The 18,019-nt window shown below is 35.5% G+C and overlaps 1 protein-coding gene across 2 annotated transcripts in view; it reads right to left on the bottom strand.

Annotated features, from left to right (window-relative positions):
* The window catches only part of ZNF800 (zinc finger protein 800), a 52,562-nt gene that overhangs the window by 25,939 nt on the left and 8,604 nt on the right, over positions 1-18,019 (bottom strand). For both annotated transcript variants that reach the window (XM_079786103.1, XM_079786104.1), the window contains exons 3-5: positions 16,392-16,487; positions 5,567-5,710; positions 1,172-2,867 (exon numbers count right to left, since the gene is read on the bottom strand). In XM_079786103.1, the coding sequence (XP_079642229.1) occupies positions 1,172-2,867; positions 5,567-5,710; positions 16,392-16,487 (1,936 nt within the window). The remainder of the gene's footprint in view (positions 1-1,171; positions 2,868-5,566; positions 5,711-16,391; positions 16,488-18,019) is intronic.

Raw genomic sequence — 18,019 nt, 5'->3', positions numbered from 1 at the left:
GAGTTCACCAATCAAAGCTTGTTTTTAAAATTATACAATAGTAAATCACTTCTAAAGAACGGTTTCATCATAAGTTTTCCACAAAAATAAAAAAATGTTATAATCAAACCACAACATTTAACCTACTCAGCACTCTTGAGAACCTGAATCCAAAACTAACTTAATACTAATTAAATATATTAATTGCCTTAACTCAGGGGACACAGGTACTGGAGGTAAACTTTAAATTAAAAATATAGAGAGACTTGAAAAAAAAAAGATAGGGAATCTACTTATTTTATATTGCATTTTAAAAATCTACATTTGTTCCAAAACCTCCTAAAAAAGTATTATTTTTTCTTTCTTCCCAACAGGGATTTCACTTTTCTTGCAATGCACAACCACACCAAAAAAAATTTTTAATCCCTATTTAATAATATTAACTATATTTTTTAAATGATCGCCAAGGTTATTTAAACAAAAAAGGGAAAAATAAGAGGATTTGGGATCTAAGTAATCATTCTCATAGATCAAACTTAAAAATGGTAACTGACACATACTCCCAAGGAGAAGGAAAAAGAAATTCCAAACTTTTATCAAGTTTTCCCCTTTGCCTAAAAACACTATGTTAAATGTAAGTAATAATGCTAATCATTCTAAATTCAATTTGGGGATTTTTTTTTTGAGTGCAGCACTTTATTTAGCCGTCACAGATTAATTTTTACAATAATTACAGTGCCTCAAAGGACTTTTTTCCTATAATTATAGCCTTCACAAATTCATTCTTCTAATATATTTAACTTTCCTACAATGCATTTATTAGTAGACTAAGTCACTGAATCAAATTAAACCTGTGCAAAGTTAAACAGAAGACTTCTATTGTAAACATAAGCCAATATAAATGTATATTTTACAACATAGAGAGGAAAGCACTGACCCTGTGCCATCTACCTATAACTATATTGCATTGTCCTGTGGAAGATAAGTTCTGAAGTTAAACTTTTGTTCCCAAGCCATTGGAATAAAGGACACTGAAGAGGAAATGCAGTATGTGCATTACTCTTGCAGTTCCCATTGCCATAAGATATATGGAAGCAAATGTGTTAAAATGGAACCAGCTATAAATTATGGTCAAATGATTTTTTTAGTTCGATGGGGAGAAAAAAGCAAAACTCTGTTAACTGTTCCTCACCAGACAAGAGCCTTAGATCTTGTACTTCGGCCTTTGGTTTTGTTTCCTTCAGGTGAATTGGAAGCATTTGCCTTATGAGTTTTCTTATGATGTTCAAGATAAGTCTTTTTGGCAAATGCCTTTCCACATTTATTGCATCTGTGAAGAGAGAAGTTTTTTGTGACTTTTACTTCAATACCAACGTCAGCTACTTCATACTTTTTACTAGGAGAGTTAGAAGTGCCATCATGTTTTGAATCGCTATGTTTTGCTTCATCCCTCGAAGGGCCTCTTTTTGCCACTTTATTTAGAACAAAATCAATGGGCTTTTTTATAGCTCTGATCTCCAAACTGGCTGTTATTTTCCCAAGATAGCGGGATGACTTTTTATGAACCACAGTTATATGTCGTATCACATCACGCTTCCGACGAGTTTCGTAAGTGCAAAGAGGGCACTTGTAGAATTTAACATAAATGTTATTCCCATCTGTGTGCAACTCAATGTGTTTAGTCAAGTTCTGTTTGGAAGTAAACTGACGTTTACAAAGTTTACAGTAAAGTTGCTTAAAGTCAAAGCCAGCTGAAAGTTTTGGTTTCCTGGTTTTTTGCTGGCCACCTGCAGCAGACGGACTGGTTGATTTAGGGCTTTCAGAGTCTTGTTTAACTGTATTTTTCTGTGCTGCCGGTGTGTTCTTTTTTTCATTTGAATGATTTGTTCCCTTTAATTCATTCTGTGGAGAATGGGTAATGGAAGGGGGTGAAGATTCTACAGAATCTGCTGGTTCAACTTTAACTTTTATTTCTGAACTGTTGGCAGTATTATTAGGGCCTTTCTCTCTTTTAGAGTTTGTCCCAGAAAGAGTTATCTTGTGAGCCATTTGCATATGTCTTTTAAGCATTATTTGTGAACTATATTTCCTCTTGCAAAGGAGGCATTTGCATGCGGTTAAATTGTATTCAGCCTTTGAAGACGACTTTTGTTTTCGAGTCTTAAAAGATTTTTTAGGAGAAACAGAATCCAGGAACAAAGGTTGCCCAGGCTTTGTTGCTATATCAGGAGTAATTGAATCCCTCCTTAGTCCTCTATGAACTTCATCAAAATGCCTCCTTACATTCGCTTTTGTAGCAAATGATTTACAACATACTGGACAACTCCTACTTAATGGAACTAGAACATTCTTACTGCGTCCTTTAGAGGTTTGGTTTGGATTCTTTCGTGTTTCAATGTACTTTTTTAATTCTTCCATCTTTTTCTTATGTACTTTTCGAATGTGACGACGAACACCTCGTCTAGAATTAAATTCTTTTCTACAAAGACAACATATCAACTGGTGACCAAAATCAGAATTGTCAGAAGTTTCCAAGTCAGCCTGTGATTCCTGAGGTTGTTCATCAGATGTGGGTGCAACTTCATCTGCAACCATCTCAACAGGAGGGGGCTCTACAGTTTCCACCTCTGTAACTGTAACTGGTACTGTTTTAGAATGTTCAGTGTCACTTTCTGGTATTTGAACTTCAGTTTGTTCAGGAGTAGTACTGCTTGACTCTGTGACTTCAGTAGGATTATCAGTCCTTGAAATATACTGAAACACTGCATTTTGATTAGTTTCTATGGGTTCTAGCTTAATAATATATTCTCGCTTGTCCACACTTGGATATATGGCTTCTAGGAGATCATTTATGGCTTGGCTTTGTTTATCATTTACATCAGGAAGGTCTGTTAAGAAAAAATAACAACATTTTAATCCGGAATAATTAGCCTGCTATATAGCCTTCTAATATTTTTTAATGTATTATGAATGGCTATCTTAAAATTTATATTTCTGGTTCATGTTCATTTTCATAACAGCATTATCTCTTTTCAGTATTTTATGAAGATAAAAACTAGTATTAAACTAAAATTTGCTTTAAGACCTCAACATAGTATGCAAATGATAAGAAATTGATGCAACAGAAGAGCTACTTCCACTTTTAAATGCCCTTACTATAAAATACATAAGCACATGGGCATCCTAAACAATAAAATATTTCATATTTTTAGGCAACCAAAGGCAAATCAAAGTTTTCATAACCCAAAATGGATACAACATAATGAAGAATGTTACTACATATAAAAATAATTTTTTTAGAAAATGTAACAGCATTCCTATTAACCTTACCCATAACAAATTAACTACTCTAATTGTATGGAGACATACTTATGGAAATGAAAAATAAAATTTGTAGGAAAATATATAAACACTAGAGGCCTGGTGCACGAAATTTGTGCATGGGGGGGTGGGCCTTCACCCCAGCCTGCATCCTTTCCAATCTGAGACCCCTAGGGGGATGTCTGACTGCCGGTTTAGCCCACAGGGATTGGGCCTAAATTGGCAGTCAGACATCCCTCTCGGCAATCCAGGATCACTGGCTCCTAACCACTCACCTATCTGCCTGCCTGATAGCCACTAACCCTTCTGCCTGCCGGCCTAATCACCCCTAACTGCCTCTGCCTGCCGGCCTAATCACCCCTAACCTCCCTCGCCTGCCAGCCTGATTGCCCCTAACCACTCTCCCCTGCTGGCCTGATCACCCCTAACTGCTCCCCTGCTGGCCTGATTGCCCCTAACTGCCTCTGCCTCAGACCCCGCCACCGTGATTTGTCCGGAAAGAGGACTGCACGACCGGAAGATGTCCGGTCGACCCAGTCTAATTAGCATATTACCCTTTTATTAGTATAGATGAGTAACATGATATATAGAAGTATTTGCTAAACCCAGTCCTATTATGTGTCTCCTTAACATGACACAATTCTATTAAAACAAATGATTAAAAACCATGGATTTATTCCAAAAACAGTTAGTTTTATTTACTTGTACAATAATTACACCCTCTATAGGGAACTAAATATTCCTATTGGAACAGAGTTGTCTAACACTAGTTACGTTTCCACATACAACTCTAAATTCAAGCCATTACTTATCAAACACAGCATCATATTACCTATCAGTTTAGAAAACAAGATATGACTCATTATAGCTCTTCTTATGTACTTCCTTTTTAAAATGGATAAAGTGTCTATAAGAAGAATAACACTTTCACAACAGTTTCTCTAGAATGAGTATTGCCAAGAAGAGAGCACAATAATCCTGCAAATCCATTTACCTACAGCATTGGGCAAAAGTTGTACGGAAATATACAATAATTACTAAATAATAATATAAGAATAAACTCTAGTTTCACATACTCACAACTGTAAACCTACTTTTGCCACACCCTGTATTTCCCTAAGTCATACTAAAAAATAACAAGGATTAACTACCAGAAAATTTATTTTTAATGGTATTTTAATTAAAAAGTTAGATTTGAAACTAATCTTTATAGACTTTTCAATTATATCTCAATGATATATTTTTATAATCTTCTCATTTATATCTCAATTAAAAAATAGTATGTAGCTCTAACAGCAGTATCCAAGTATGAAATTTTTACTTCACTTATGTCTTATAATACTTTAAATCAGTTTCATGCTGATATTTGAAGTTTGTATTTCAACCCCATCCCAAAAAATTTAAAAACGCACAAAATCCATAATGCAATATAGTATCAAACTGGCAAAATAAGTTCCATATTTTGTAAGTCCACAAAGAGTTAAATCCCTGAACAAAAATTATGAAAGTAAGCTATTACTAAAATATTTTAAGGAATTTACATGAGTTCTTTAAAGCAAGAAAATAACACCATTACAGCAACTTAATTATACAGGGGCAATACACTTAATTCAACAAACATCTGGTTCCACAAACACTTTACTGGCCTACTATCTACCTTCTTCACATTAAGTTATTTAAGATCTCAAGTTAGCCCATAATACAATCTAATTTCTGATAAAATGACTGATCTAAATAAATTTCACCGAGAACAAAATTGATCTTCAAATCAAGACCCAGAAAACAGTAGAAAGATTAACACTCTCTACCATTCCCATGAAATCAACTCACTTACTCATTCAACCTTCTCATTCACTTAAGAGGAATCTTAGTAAATGATCAGTCATATCTGGTAACATGATGTTAAAGAACTAAAGACGAAAAATACCAATATCCCCTTCAAGAATTAGTATTGTAACTTACATAAATCCTGACTATAAACTATATGATTCATATGAACATTCAAAAACAATATTCAATATTTTAATACAAATAAATATACTCATAAATCTAACCTCATATATCTATAGGAAAATCCAAGTGAAAAGCGCAGGTATAAAAGTCCATATCTAAGAAACTGAATATAACATTGAGCCAAGTATTTAATTTTATTCTCTATCATTAAATTATCCATAAATGGATATCCATAATTTAACACAAACATACAGTTGAAATATAAAGATACTTAATTGTAAAATGCATAACTGAATAAATGACTGAAACTTACTGTCATCCATCTGGAGACTTGGTGGGCAGTAGAATTTTTTGTGGGTAATTAAATTTGGTAATCCTCTGAAGAGACTTCGGCATAATTTACATTCAAAAATAGTGTCCACATCTTTTAATAAAATGTGTTTCAGTTGTTTAGTTCCTAAGGGGAGGGAAAAAGAAAACTTTACACAAAAGGTAACTTCAATATGTACTTTTAAACTGAACAACCATTGTTGAGAATCCAAAAGTGCAGTTTTACTTGTTAAAAACATTACATAGACATTTCCAATTATTACCACAGTGTGTTATTCACAATTTAGTTATAAACTAAGTTTTAAGCAAAAATCCTTCTATCATTTGGATATAAGGACTACTAAAATTAATGCTATTTTTCTAATTCTGAAGTCAATCAATTCTTAGGATATCCCAACAGTGGTCCCAACATCTATTTGTTTGATCATCAAAATGACCTGGGAATAAAGATGTATGTGACCCACCCCCAGAAATTCTGATTCTATAGATCTGGAGTGGGACAGAAAAATTAAATGTCCCCATCCCCTCCCACTCCCTGCCAAAGTTTTTGCCTGGTTCTTCAAGCTTGCTTCTGCATTAGGAAGTAAACATGGAGTTTTGTAACACATTTTCCCCTAATTCCTTAAAGAAAGTCAAAACTGTCCAGCCAGCGTGGCAGAGTGGTTGAGCATCGACCTATGAACCAGAAGGTTGCAGGGTTTGATTCCCCGTCAGGGCACATGCCCAGGTTGCAGGCTCGATGCCCAATGTGGGACTTGCAGGAGGCAGCCAATCAATGATTCTCTCTCATCATTGTTTCTATCTCTCGCTCCCTCTCCCTTCCTCTCTGAAATCAATAAAATTTTTTTTTAAAGTCAAAACAGTGTCACAGGAATGTCTGTGACTTTTCTTTTTTAAATCAGCTCAAATTACTTCAGATTCTGGGCCAACTAAGGATTATGGCCATTTAGTGTGAGAGTAGATCTTGTCCATAATCTTGAATTTTGCTTAAGCCTCTTGATACCATTATAAATTTACTCAAAACCTTTTTCCCTCCAAAAGTTACCCCAACTGCAATTAATTCAATATTGACATACTAGTTCAAAGCCTGCCTTCTCCAATAAGATTATAAACTCCAAAGCAGCCAAAACCAAGTATGTCTTACTTATAACTACAAAGTATTCGGCTCTAATAGTGCTCAATAAATATTCATTAAAGAAGTGGCAGTGATCTAGGAATTCTAAGCATTGTGACAAAATATCAAAAGGCAGAGAAAAAATAAATGGCAACAAGCATCTAATCTTTAAAATAAAAGCATCCACCAGGAATAAAACACAAATGGAAGGTCTTCTGTCACTACTTCCTACAGGTCTTTACCATAGGTAAATTGAAAAAATTGACCTGCAATGCTTTACTATTTAATGAGCCTTCGGTTTTCTCAAATAAAAGGAAATGATAATATTGATTTAAATTAAAAACAAAAGTGTCCTAAGAAATACCTTTAAGACCACTTATGTGTAAAATGCTCTTTCATTCAACAACTATTTGACTCTCTGTTTAAGCTCTGGAACTACTAAAGAATAAACACAATCTTACTAATATAATTAATATTGGCAGGTCCATAAAAATATTTGATTCAACCTTTGCAATCTGTTTATATTTAATTTTCATATTAATCATCATTTTGTATTTTATCATCATTTTGAAAATAGACCAAACTTCAAAATTCTACTGAAAAAGGATTAGCAGGTTATCAGAACTCTATTAAGTCTTTAGAGGTTCCAATTTTGATAGTCGTGTGACCTTGAAAAGTTGTATAATCTTTGCACTTTGACTTATCCATAATGTAAAATGAACAAACCAAACCTATCTTGGAGAAATTATTAAAGCGGATATGAACCTAAATCCCCCCCAAATTATATATTTGGGTTTCTATTGCAAAATATATACAGGCAGTCCTCAGGTTAGGTCAGACTCGACTTACATCGTTTAGTGGTTATGTCGCCATCTCCCATTTACAGTATTTATAAAAAAAAAAAGTTTCATCATTTCGACGTATGTACACATGTGCTTTATGTTTTTTATTATTAATTTACCACAAGTAAAGGTCAGGAATTATCTTTCTTTTGAATTTATTTTACTGTTTCACTTCATTACTGCTGTGTATGTGCTCCATGTGAGTGACATAGGTGCTTATGTAGGTGGTTTCCGACTTATGGCAAAAATCATGCCATAGGAACGGACATAACCCGAGGACTGCCTGTATATAAAACTAGAGGCCTGATGCACAAAATTTGTGCAGGAGTAGGCCTTCCTTCCTTCCGGCCGCCAGCAGGCACCCTGGACCCAGGCTTCCCTCGCAGCCCCGGCTTCATCCGGAAGATCGTCCGAAGGACATCCGGTCTAATTAGCATATTACTCTTTTATTATTATAGATGAAATAATTTCCACCACTTCCCAAATCTAAATCAATGTTTACTAGACCATATTACCACAAAATCAGAAAACATAAATTTAAAAAGATTCAGAAGACAGCTTGGGTATTATTCTTTATAAAAAAAGTAAATTCATATATAAACACACACACACACACACACACACACACACACACACACACACACATTTGCCTAGTCCATTTCACATTACAAAATATATTGGCAATAAACTCCTACTCTATTTCTAGTTCAAAGTTAAACTCCTAAGTGACTGACAAACTATAAGAGGTAGACTAAAAAAAGTACTTTATATAAACTTCTCTACTAATCTACATAAAGTTCTCAGGAAGAAAACATAAAAACTTTTTGCAGTTTAATTCTAATTAAAAGACCTTCAAGACCTACACTAAAGATTCAACTCAGCCTTTTAAGGTAGTCAAAAAGGACTAAAGAGGGACACAGAAATAACCTAAACTAGGTTAACATAAGAATTCAACTCAAGAGTTACATAAAAAGTACAGCATGAAGTTATACATTTTTAAAAAGCTACTTGTAAAAACATAAGACTGCATTCCTAAATCAGACATATTACTGTCTACCAGGCTCAATCGACCATAAAAAAAAAACCAATACCAATTTCTTATATATTTCTAGTTATAGAGTAACTAGAAGCCCAATGCACAAAGATTCATGCAAGAATGAGCCTTCCTTTCCCTGACTGCCAGCACCGCCTTTCCGCTCCGCCCCCGGAGCCGCTTCTTTCCACTCCAGCCCCGCCTTCCAATGCTGCCCAGAGGCCCTGAGCAGCTGGGGCGGTGCGGAACACCTTCATCATCGCCATGGTGATGACGCAAGCATCCTGCCCTGACCCCGGCCGCTCGACGCCTATGTATGCAAATTAAACCACCATCTTTGTTAGGTTAATTTGCATACTTAGTCCTGATTGGCTGGTGGGTGTCACAAATGTACAGTCAATTTGCATATTTCTCTTTTATTAGTGTATTTGGTATAGAGTGCCCAATAAGCATACAAAAACAAAAAAGTATTTGGCTCTAATTAATCAACCTTAATTATTGATCACAAATGCTACACACTCCCCCCACCTTCCCCCACCTCTGCACACTCACACATACAAAACAGTTGTGTTGATCCAGGCATACTAAATGTCTTTCAGGTCCACGGATATACCAAATTCTATCTCTCTTACTTTTCAGGCCTTCACCTTTTTTCCCCTCTTATGAATTCTTCCATTTCCCTGGTCTGGCTCATTTATAATCCTTCAGATCTCATGTTACATGTCACATTCTCCAGGAAACCTCTTTGAACCCACCCATTTTTTTTTTGTTAAGAGTTCTTCATCTATACTCTCATTGTATCCTATACATCTATACTATTACCCCACTACCATGTAATTAATTACTTATCTGTATCCCCATTTACCTGGAAGCTCTAAAAAGAACAGAGAAGAGATCTTTATTGCTCACCATTATATTCCCAGTCCTCAGGACCATGGCTTATTAACATTTTTTAAATGACATATTGAAGAGCTTTCTTTATATGTTTAAGAAAACCCTCTCTATAAATAAAATTTTTCTAGTCTATGTAGAGTGGACTGGGAAATCAAAAAAGGGACCTGAAAGATTTTCTAATTCTGCTTACACATTTTACCAATGAGAAAAATACTTTTTTTATTCCATAAATACAGACAAAAAAAAACCCTTTTTCCCAAAGTTAGTTTCAGTAGTCATTTAAGGTTGATTTTTTTCCCCATGGGGGTCTAATAACTTTATTCTAATCAGCTACCATTTTCTAATTGCTCTGCTAACTATCAGACATAGCCAACCACTATGTCTTCATAAACAGCTAAAACCTGAGACAATAGACATGGTCACCTAGACAGCACCATAAAATTCTTCCAACAGCTCTTGAACCTGGAAAAAAAAAAAAAAAAGCCATGGTGCCTTCCTCCTAATTATTCCTTTTCCTCCCTCTTTCTTACCTTAATTATCTTAGAAGTCACTATACACTACTTACACAGATCACCAATCAGTATTTTTCCAAACACCAGCCCTCCAAAGGGTATGGTTTTTGATGCCTAGAAATTAACTAATTAGTGAATATTTCGGATTCTCACATAATAGGTGTGTAATAAAAATTAATTAAACCTCATCAAGGGTTTATCTGGTGCTATTCTTTAATGCCAAATATATTGTATAAACTGGCAAAATAAAATGGTATACTGCTGGCTTTATTGTTGACTCACACATGAGCTCAGTCTTCAGAATATCATCCCAGCATTGCAAGCAAATTTGTAACTCCTGTCAAACCTTCTGAGTTCCAAGACAAGCATGAAAGAAATTTGTAACTAATCATGCCTTAACATAAGTACTTAAAGGTAAAAAGTAGAAAAACTTAAGAAAATTGAAATTATTATCTTAAAACCACCACTTATAAGGTTTGGTTTAAAAAAATCACAAGGGTACCCACTGGCATGGCTGTGGTTGAGCGTCGACCTATGAACCAGGAGGTCACTCACAGTTCGATTCCTGGTCAGAGTACATGCCCAAGTTGCGGGCTCAATCCCCAGTTGGGGGGCCTGCAGGAGGCAGCCAATCAATGAATCTCTCTCATCACTAATGTTTCTATCTCTCCCTCTCCCTTCCTCTCTGAAATCAATAAAAATATATTTTAACAATATATATAAAAATCACGAGGGTAATTGTGGAACACTGCCACATCCTTCCTTCATAATAAAAAGGCAATATGCAAATAACCATCACTCCGCTATGCCCACGATTGGGCGGTGGGAGGCTGGGGGGCGGGACTCGGGGTGGCATATCCGGCCATTGAGAGGCGGGGGACTCCCGCCCCTCCCCCCCCCCCCCCCCCCCCCCGCCTCTCAACGGCTGGATTGGCGGCCGCTGAGGGGGGCTGCCTCGGACACTCTGGACACCCAGCTCCGCTGCCATCGGAGGCGGGGAGCCGGTTGTCCGCACCGGATCCCCTGCCGTGCTCCCCTTCGTCAGCGCCTCAAGCCCCAGCAGCAGCGGCAGCGGCTGGGGATGAGCTGGGGATCCCAACAGCCTGGCAGCTCAGTGACGGCGGCGGAGGCAGCATTGGGCCTGGGGACTGGCGAACAGGCAGAAGATGGCCCTGATCGCAGGAGGCTAGGCCTAGGGACCCTACCCGCACAACTGAATCGTGCGCTGGGCCTCTAGTACTACAATAAGTTTATAAATACAATAAAATTATTTTAGTGCCTACTTGGTGAATCTTTTAGTTTAATTTAACAGATATTTATTGAACACGTATTAAATACCAAGTACAATGTTATTATTTTCACTGGAGACATGAAAGTGAAGTGTATGATCTACGCCCCTGAGAAATTCCCAGACTACTAGGCTGCTCTCCTAGGAATGTAGCCCCAAATAACATGCTTTGAAGATGAATTCAAAAAACAACAAATCAAACAAGTAAATCTATTTTTTATTCATTCAAAAACTATTTGATCTTTAAAATATCTAGATTGTAAATTTCCTACAGTTGCTATGTAACAACAACAAACAAAAAAGGCACTCCCCTATATATCTCTGCTAAATCACAAGCCCTTTGCTTACAGAGACAGGACTGAGGCATCATCACCCAGTCACAGCTTATACTAAACTGACATTAATGTTGCTTTAAGTAGCAAAAAAAAAAAAAAAAAAAAACCTTTAAAGAAGGAAAATAATGACAATAGCAAATATACAAAGCTAATTCTCATTTTCGCTACAATTTATTCCTCCTTAAAAGATGTTGTTCCTTGTACATAGCAGTATTGTATTATATAGGCAGACTCTTTTTCCAATAATATATATTATCTCTCTTTACAATATTACACATTTCAAGAATTCAAAAAGATGTCAACTTCATATTAAACCAGTTTTAAATACTGGACAAAGTTATTATCCTTCTCTTTCTCCCTATTTTTCTATTTCTAACCTCAGGACAATTCATAGCTCCTTTGCCTCTACCATAAGACTAAAAGACTAAGAAAGAATATTAAACTCAATTAAGTCCATTTTAATAAATGTCTCATGAAAGTATAAATATTTTTGTTATTTAAATACTTATTTCAGTTTAGGGAGAAAGCTCAGGAAGGAAGGAGGCTAAAATAAAAATGTGAATAGAAAGGAGGGAAATTTGAAAACAGCAAGTTACAGAAGTGATCCTAGAGGATAAAAGCCAAGGCAAGGCTCTAGCAAAGGACAGGGTACAGTAAAGGTGGTACCACAAGTCAAGGATTCAGAACAAATGACATGTCTCCAATCACCCAACCATCAGGGATGTCAGAGTAGAAAATCTGTCGGTTGAAGCAAAACAGACAGTTTTCTTAAAAAAAAAGAGAGAGAGAGAGAGAAAGGTATCTATGGACAGATATCAAACAACAGTGGATTGTATTATTAATAAAGCAAAGATATATAATATGCACACTTGGCTACCATTTGTATTATGAAGAAAATGAGGGATTTATGCTTGTATATGCATAGAAGGTATCTGTAAGAAGACACAAACCATGTAGCAGTGGTTGCCCGAGAAAAAAGAAACTTATTTTTATATATCGTTTTGTATTTCTTTATTTTTTTTTAAACCACAAGCACAATTCCAAAAAAGAAAAATCTATTCAAATTAATTTACAAGTCAAGCACACTGAAATAAAGAGCTATCAAAGGTACAGAAGGATTTGTAATTTAAAGCCAGGAAAAAAAAGACCAAAGCAAAAGCTGAAGTGTGAGGCAAAGAGAATGGGTCAAAATTGGTCATGCAGTCAGTAGTACAGCACACATGGGGTTGGGTGGACCTAAAAAATGAGTCAACTCCTTCCTCAGCCTTTTATGAACTTCCAGCTTGGGTAGGAATAAATACCAGGTCACAGACAGCCCAGTGTAGGCAGGAGAAGGTGAGTCACTTAAAGAGAGATGATACATAGCTGGAGACAATTATCTGAGCTTGAAGATAAAGGTAGATATCCTAACATGACTACTGCCAACCTGACTTAGCCTCTGTAGGGTTAACAAGAACAAAAGCAAGGACTTCAGAATTTTACCTTCTAATATCTGTCAGATATATATCAACACCATGATAGTTCTTTAAATGCAATGTGTGTGACCCAGCTTATTGGAAAGAGCCTAGAAAGAGATGAGTTACTCATTGCAGGTTTGGAAGTAGAGGAACTGGGAAGAACTTGCAAATCTCAGGTTGGGAAGGGATCTCAATCCCTCCAAACTTCCATCTCACCCTCCCAAGCTTTTAGTCAGGCAACAGCTTGAACACCTCAGTGCTAAAGAAGAGCTACCTCAATAAGCTTTAGATTATCCAGATATGTAAGAGATTATCTTGAAGAAATTAAAATTGCTTAGCTATAAGATACATTAATAAAGTAAAAAGTTCCTTTTTATTTATTTTTAATATGTTTTTATTGATTTCAGAAAGGAAGGGAGAAAGGTCAATGATGAAAGAGAACCATTGATTGGCTGCCTCCTGCATGCCCCCTATTGGGGATCGAGCCCCCAACCCAGGCCCTTCAGTCCACAGGCCGACGCTCTATCCACTGATCCAAACCAGCTAGGGCTAAGAAATTTCTTTTTAAATTCATTAGTTTCCTTATACCAGTCAGCATACTTCTAAATCACCTCTAATTTAAATTACTGGGTAAAGAACTAAAATTATAGTATTTTCACAATTTGCCTAAATAAAAAATAACTGAGAAGGCAAATCTGTTGGGGACATTTTATTTTCTTATATATTTTTATTGATTTCAGAGAGGAAGGGAGAGGGAGAGAAATAGAACATCAATGATGAGAGAAAATCATTGATCGGCTGCCTCCTGCATGCCCACTCTGGGGATTGAGCCCCCAACAGGGGCATGTGCCCTGACGGCAATCGAATTGTGATCTCCTGTTTCATAGGTTGATTGATGCTCAATCACTGAGCCACACCAGCCAGGCTGCTGGAGACATTTTAAAAGGAATATACTACAAATTTCAGTCACTTTTCTTTAGCTTAAACCAGTAGTTCCCAACCTTTTTTTGGCCATGCCCCACCTAAGCTTCTCTAAAATCCTGATGCCCCCCTGTGACATATAATTCTTACTATTCAAAAAGTGAACTCCTATTCACATGGAAGAAGCCTGAAAGGCCATTAACTTGGTCTAAACAAGCTTCAAAAGAACATAGCATCCATGAAAGAGAAAAATAAAAGAACGAAAGGGCAGTTGAAGTACTGAGGAAGAAATCACTAAGAAAGTGTTAAAAAAAATAGTAAAAATATGAAGTGATATGAAAAAATAGCAAATAAAGTTTCAAAACATATAATAGAGAACTGAAATGCATAAATATGTCACAATATATATTTACATACTGTGTATGAGGCCCCTAGAACCATAAGAAATGCAAAAAATTCACTGTTAATAACTCATTCTCAAATTGCGCTCCTTAAAAATAAAATTGCCCCCAGTGGGGCATCTGCCCCACGTTGGGAACCACTGACTTAGACAGTAAAGAAATGGCAAACACAGAAAACAGATATGACCCACAGTTCAACAAGGAAACAAATAATTCATTTTATATATTCATCTTTCAAAGTTAAAAAATATATACTTTTTGAGTACAGGATCTTGCTGAAAAGGTATTTTTTACACGATAAAGCATTTATGAATGAACCAATTCTAACTTCTTAATCAAATAACACTATAAAACTGAAGTAGTAGAAAATAACCTTATTAATTCCATATTATGAATTTTTAAAAAGCAAAGAATATTACTGTGTGAAAAACTATTACCTTCATTTCCATGATATAAGAACAAAAAGAAATTTTATCGTTTTACTAAAAGTAGCTAACAGAAACTCACTACAAACAGAAACTAACCATTCTGTTATGCCAGAAATATATTTAAATACAGTCCCTAATAACTACAATTTTAATTGTATTTATCATAGGAGAATTTAGCCTATCAATTATTACTGTTAGCCAAGGGTAATTATCAAAAGTAAAAAACAACAACAAAAAACACCCTAGGTTATACCACCAACCAACCTGAGCACAGACATATGGTATATACACAATATTTACTTAATTAAATATACATAAAAGCAATACCATGAGGACTATAGTTGAAAAGTATAATGGATCTTAAAGAGTCAAAGAAAAAAACTTTTTAGATTAAGAAACAATTTATTTCTTAGAATCCTAAAATAAACTAAATATGTGTTTTTCCTAACAATGTTTTAAAAACAAGCACATCAAAAAATTTCTCATCAATACAAAACATGTGGTTGCACAAAAATTATCTTTTTGAATTTCAGTATATTTTCATTAAGATAAATAGTAACGTAAGTTAATATTTACCTTAATAATTTCATTATGATAAATAAAATAACAAAAGATAATCCTTTAAGTGTCCATCAGTTTGCTTGTTCATATTTGACTCAATAGTCTACAATGTCAGAAAAGCCAAATCCACTTGAGGTGAACAAGTGAATCATAAGAATCAAAGCAACTTGCCAAAACCGGTTTGGCTCAGTGGATAGAGCGTCGGCCTGCGGACTGAAAGGTCCCAGGTTCGATTCCGGTCAAGGGCATGTACCTTGGTTGCGGGCACGTCCCCAGTGGGGGGTGTGCAGGAGGCAGCTGATAGATGTTTCTCTCTCATCGATGTTTCTAACTCTCTATCTCTCTCTGTAAAAAATCAATAAAATATATTTAAAAAAATCAAAGCAACTTGAGATCTTACTGATAAATAGCTCTCAATCATTTATATGTAGTAAGCAGCATCTCCTTAAAGCACTGAACTACAACTACACGTATATATCTAATTGTTATAATAATCTAATGGAAAAAAAAAACTAAACAAATGTAGCTGACTTATTTTAGCCATCTTGTGCTATATTATATTCAAACTCTATAAACTCCAGGGTTAGGCAGAAGAAGGTGAGTCACAGAGATGATAAGTAATTAATCTAGGACAAGTGACATCTCAGACACTGTAATAACCCACTCTTCTAAAATTTATAAAAACCCAATATAATTTACTACTGCCCTTTGAGAGTTTATAAAGAACATGTCAAAAATAACAATGAATCTTTAAGAGGAAGAGGCACTTTATCAGCAGATATACAACATAATATATTTCTTTAAACCATACTAAAGTTTATTTTTAAAATAAATATATAATATATAGTACTGAAAAAGAATATCTAGATCACATATTAATTCATCCACTTTTAAAAAATACATTAAAATATATTTTAAAACAGTGTATACATTTTAATTTTTAAAAATTATTTCTAAAGATTTCTAGGTAGTTTTTAATTACTATGTGAAGATTGAAAAAATACATCCTAAATCATTCATACCTGATCGAAAGCACTCAATTATTTGTTGAATACCAGATTTGGATGTCTGTAGTGGTTGCTGTAACAAAGGAGCATCTCCAGGTTCCAGGATATAAACTACATGGAAGACAAACACCCACCCCAATCCCCACAAAAAAGGGTTATTTAAATCATTTACTATTGAAGTAAAACAATGGTTTGCTACAATCATGTAAAAGACAATCACACTTGTATATATTTCACCATCATTTTTGTAAGAGAAAATGAAATAATGGGGAAAAAATAACTAAAATCATTCTCAATTTAAGGCTAAAATAAGATTATCTAAAGCTAGATAATAAGTTTAAATGCAAAGATTGTCCTATCCTGGTATTATTTAATACTTATTTAGCATGTTTGCCTTTTTATTGTCCTTGAGAGGAACCACTATATTTAACCAAAGTTTTAGGGCAATGATGGCCTAACCACACCTCATAAACCATTCCAAAACCCTCTGGACAATCTAAAGCTCTCTGGGCAACTGTGAGAGCAAAATTCAAAAACCACTGCCTAAGGAAAGAACTGGTCACAATGACAGATGTACAAGAATGTTCACTGCAAGATGAGTGATAAAAAAAACAACTGTGGTACATTTATACCATGGAATACTATGCAGCAGTACAAAAGAAGAATCTCCTACCCTTTGAGACAGTATGGAGGGACCTGGAGAGTATCATGCTTAGTGAAATAAGTCAGTCAGAGAAAGACAAGTATCACATGATCACACTCATATGTGGAATCTAAGTAATAAAATAAACTGATGAACGGAGTGGATCCAGAGCATGGAACAGAGTGTAGAATCTCAGAGGGAAGGCGGAGGAGGGTGGGTGGGTAGGAGGTAATCAACCAAAAACCTTGTGTGCATATATGCATAACTCATGGACATGGGGGTGGGGGGCTGCGGAAGGGGTCATTGGGGGGGGGGGGGGGTATATGTGATACTTTTAACAATTGTTTTAAAAAATAAATTTTAAAAAAGAATGTTCACTGCAGCACTCTGTAGTACTGTAAATAATTGAGAAAAATTTCAAACAACTTAAGAGTCTCAAAAAGAACCAGACTAAGTAAACTAATAAACATCCATACAGCAGAATCTGATTACTGTTGGAAAGCATGAGCTAGATCTACATATACTGACAACAAAGGATGTCAATAATACATTATTAAGCAACAAAAAACAGGTTATAGAACATCTCATTTATATTAATATATATTTCAATACATACACAAAGAAATAAATTTAACATATACATGTATATGTAATCACAAAAGGTCTGATGGGTTACCAACAAAACTTAAAGGTTCTGTTAAGGTGGCAATTTTTTTTTTAAATTGGTTTCAGAGAAGAAGGGAGAGGGAGAAAGATAGAAAAATCAATGATGAGAGAGAATCATTGGTCGGCTGCTGCTTCCTGCACGCCCCCTACTGGGGATCGAGGCAGCAACCCCGGCATGTGCCCTTGACCAGAATGGAACCTGGGACCCTTCAGTCTGCAGGCTGACGCTCTATCCACTGAGCCAAACCAGCCAGGGCATAAAGTGGCAATTTTCACTTTCTGCCTCACACTTCATTAGTACTTCAGAGCCTGGGTTTTTATATGTGTGCATTTG

Source organism: Cnephaeus nilssonii (genome assembly GCF_951640355.1).
Source record: "Cnephaeus nilssonii genome assembly, chromosome: 12".
Taxonomy (NCBI): Eukaryota; Metazoa; Chordata; class Mammalia; order Chiroptera; family Vespertilionidae; genus Cnephaeus; species Cnephaeus nilssonii.
This window is presented reverse-complemented; position numbering and strand designations above follow the sequence as displayed.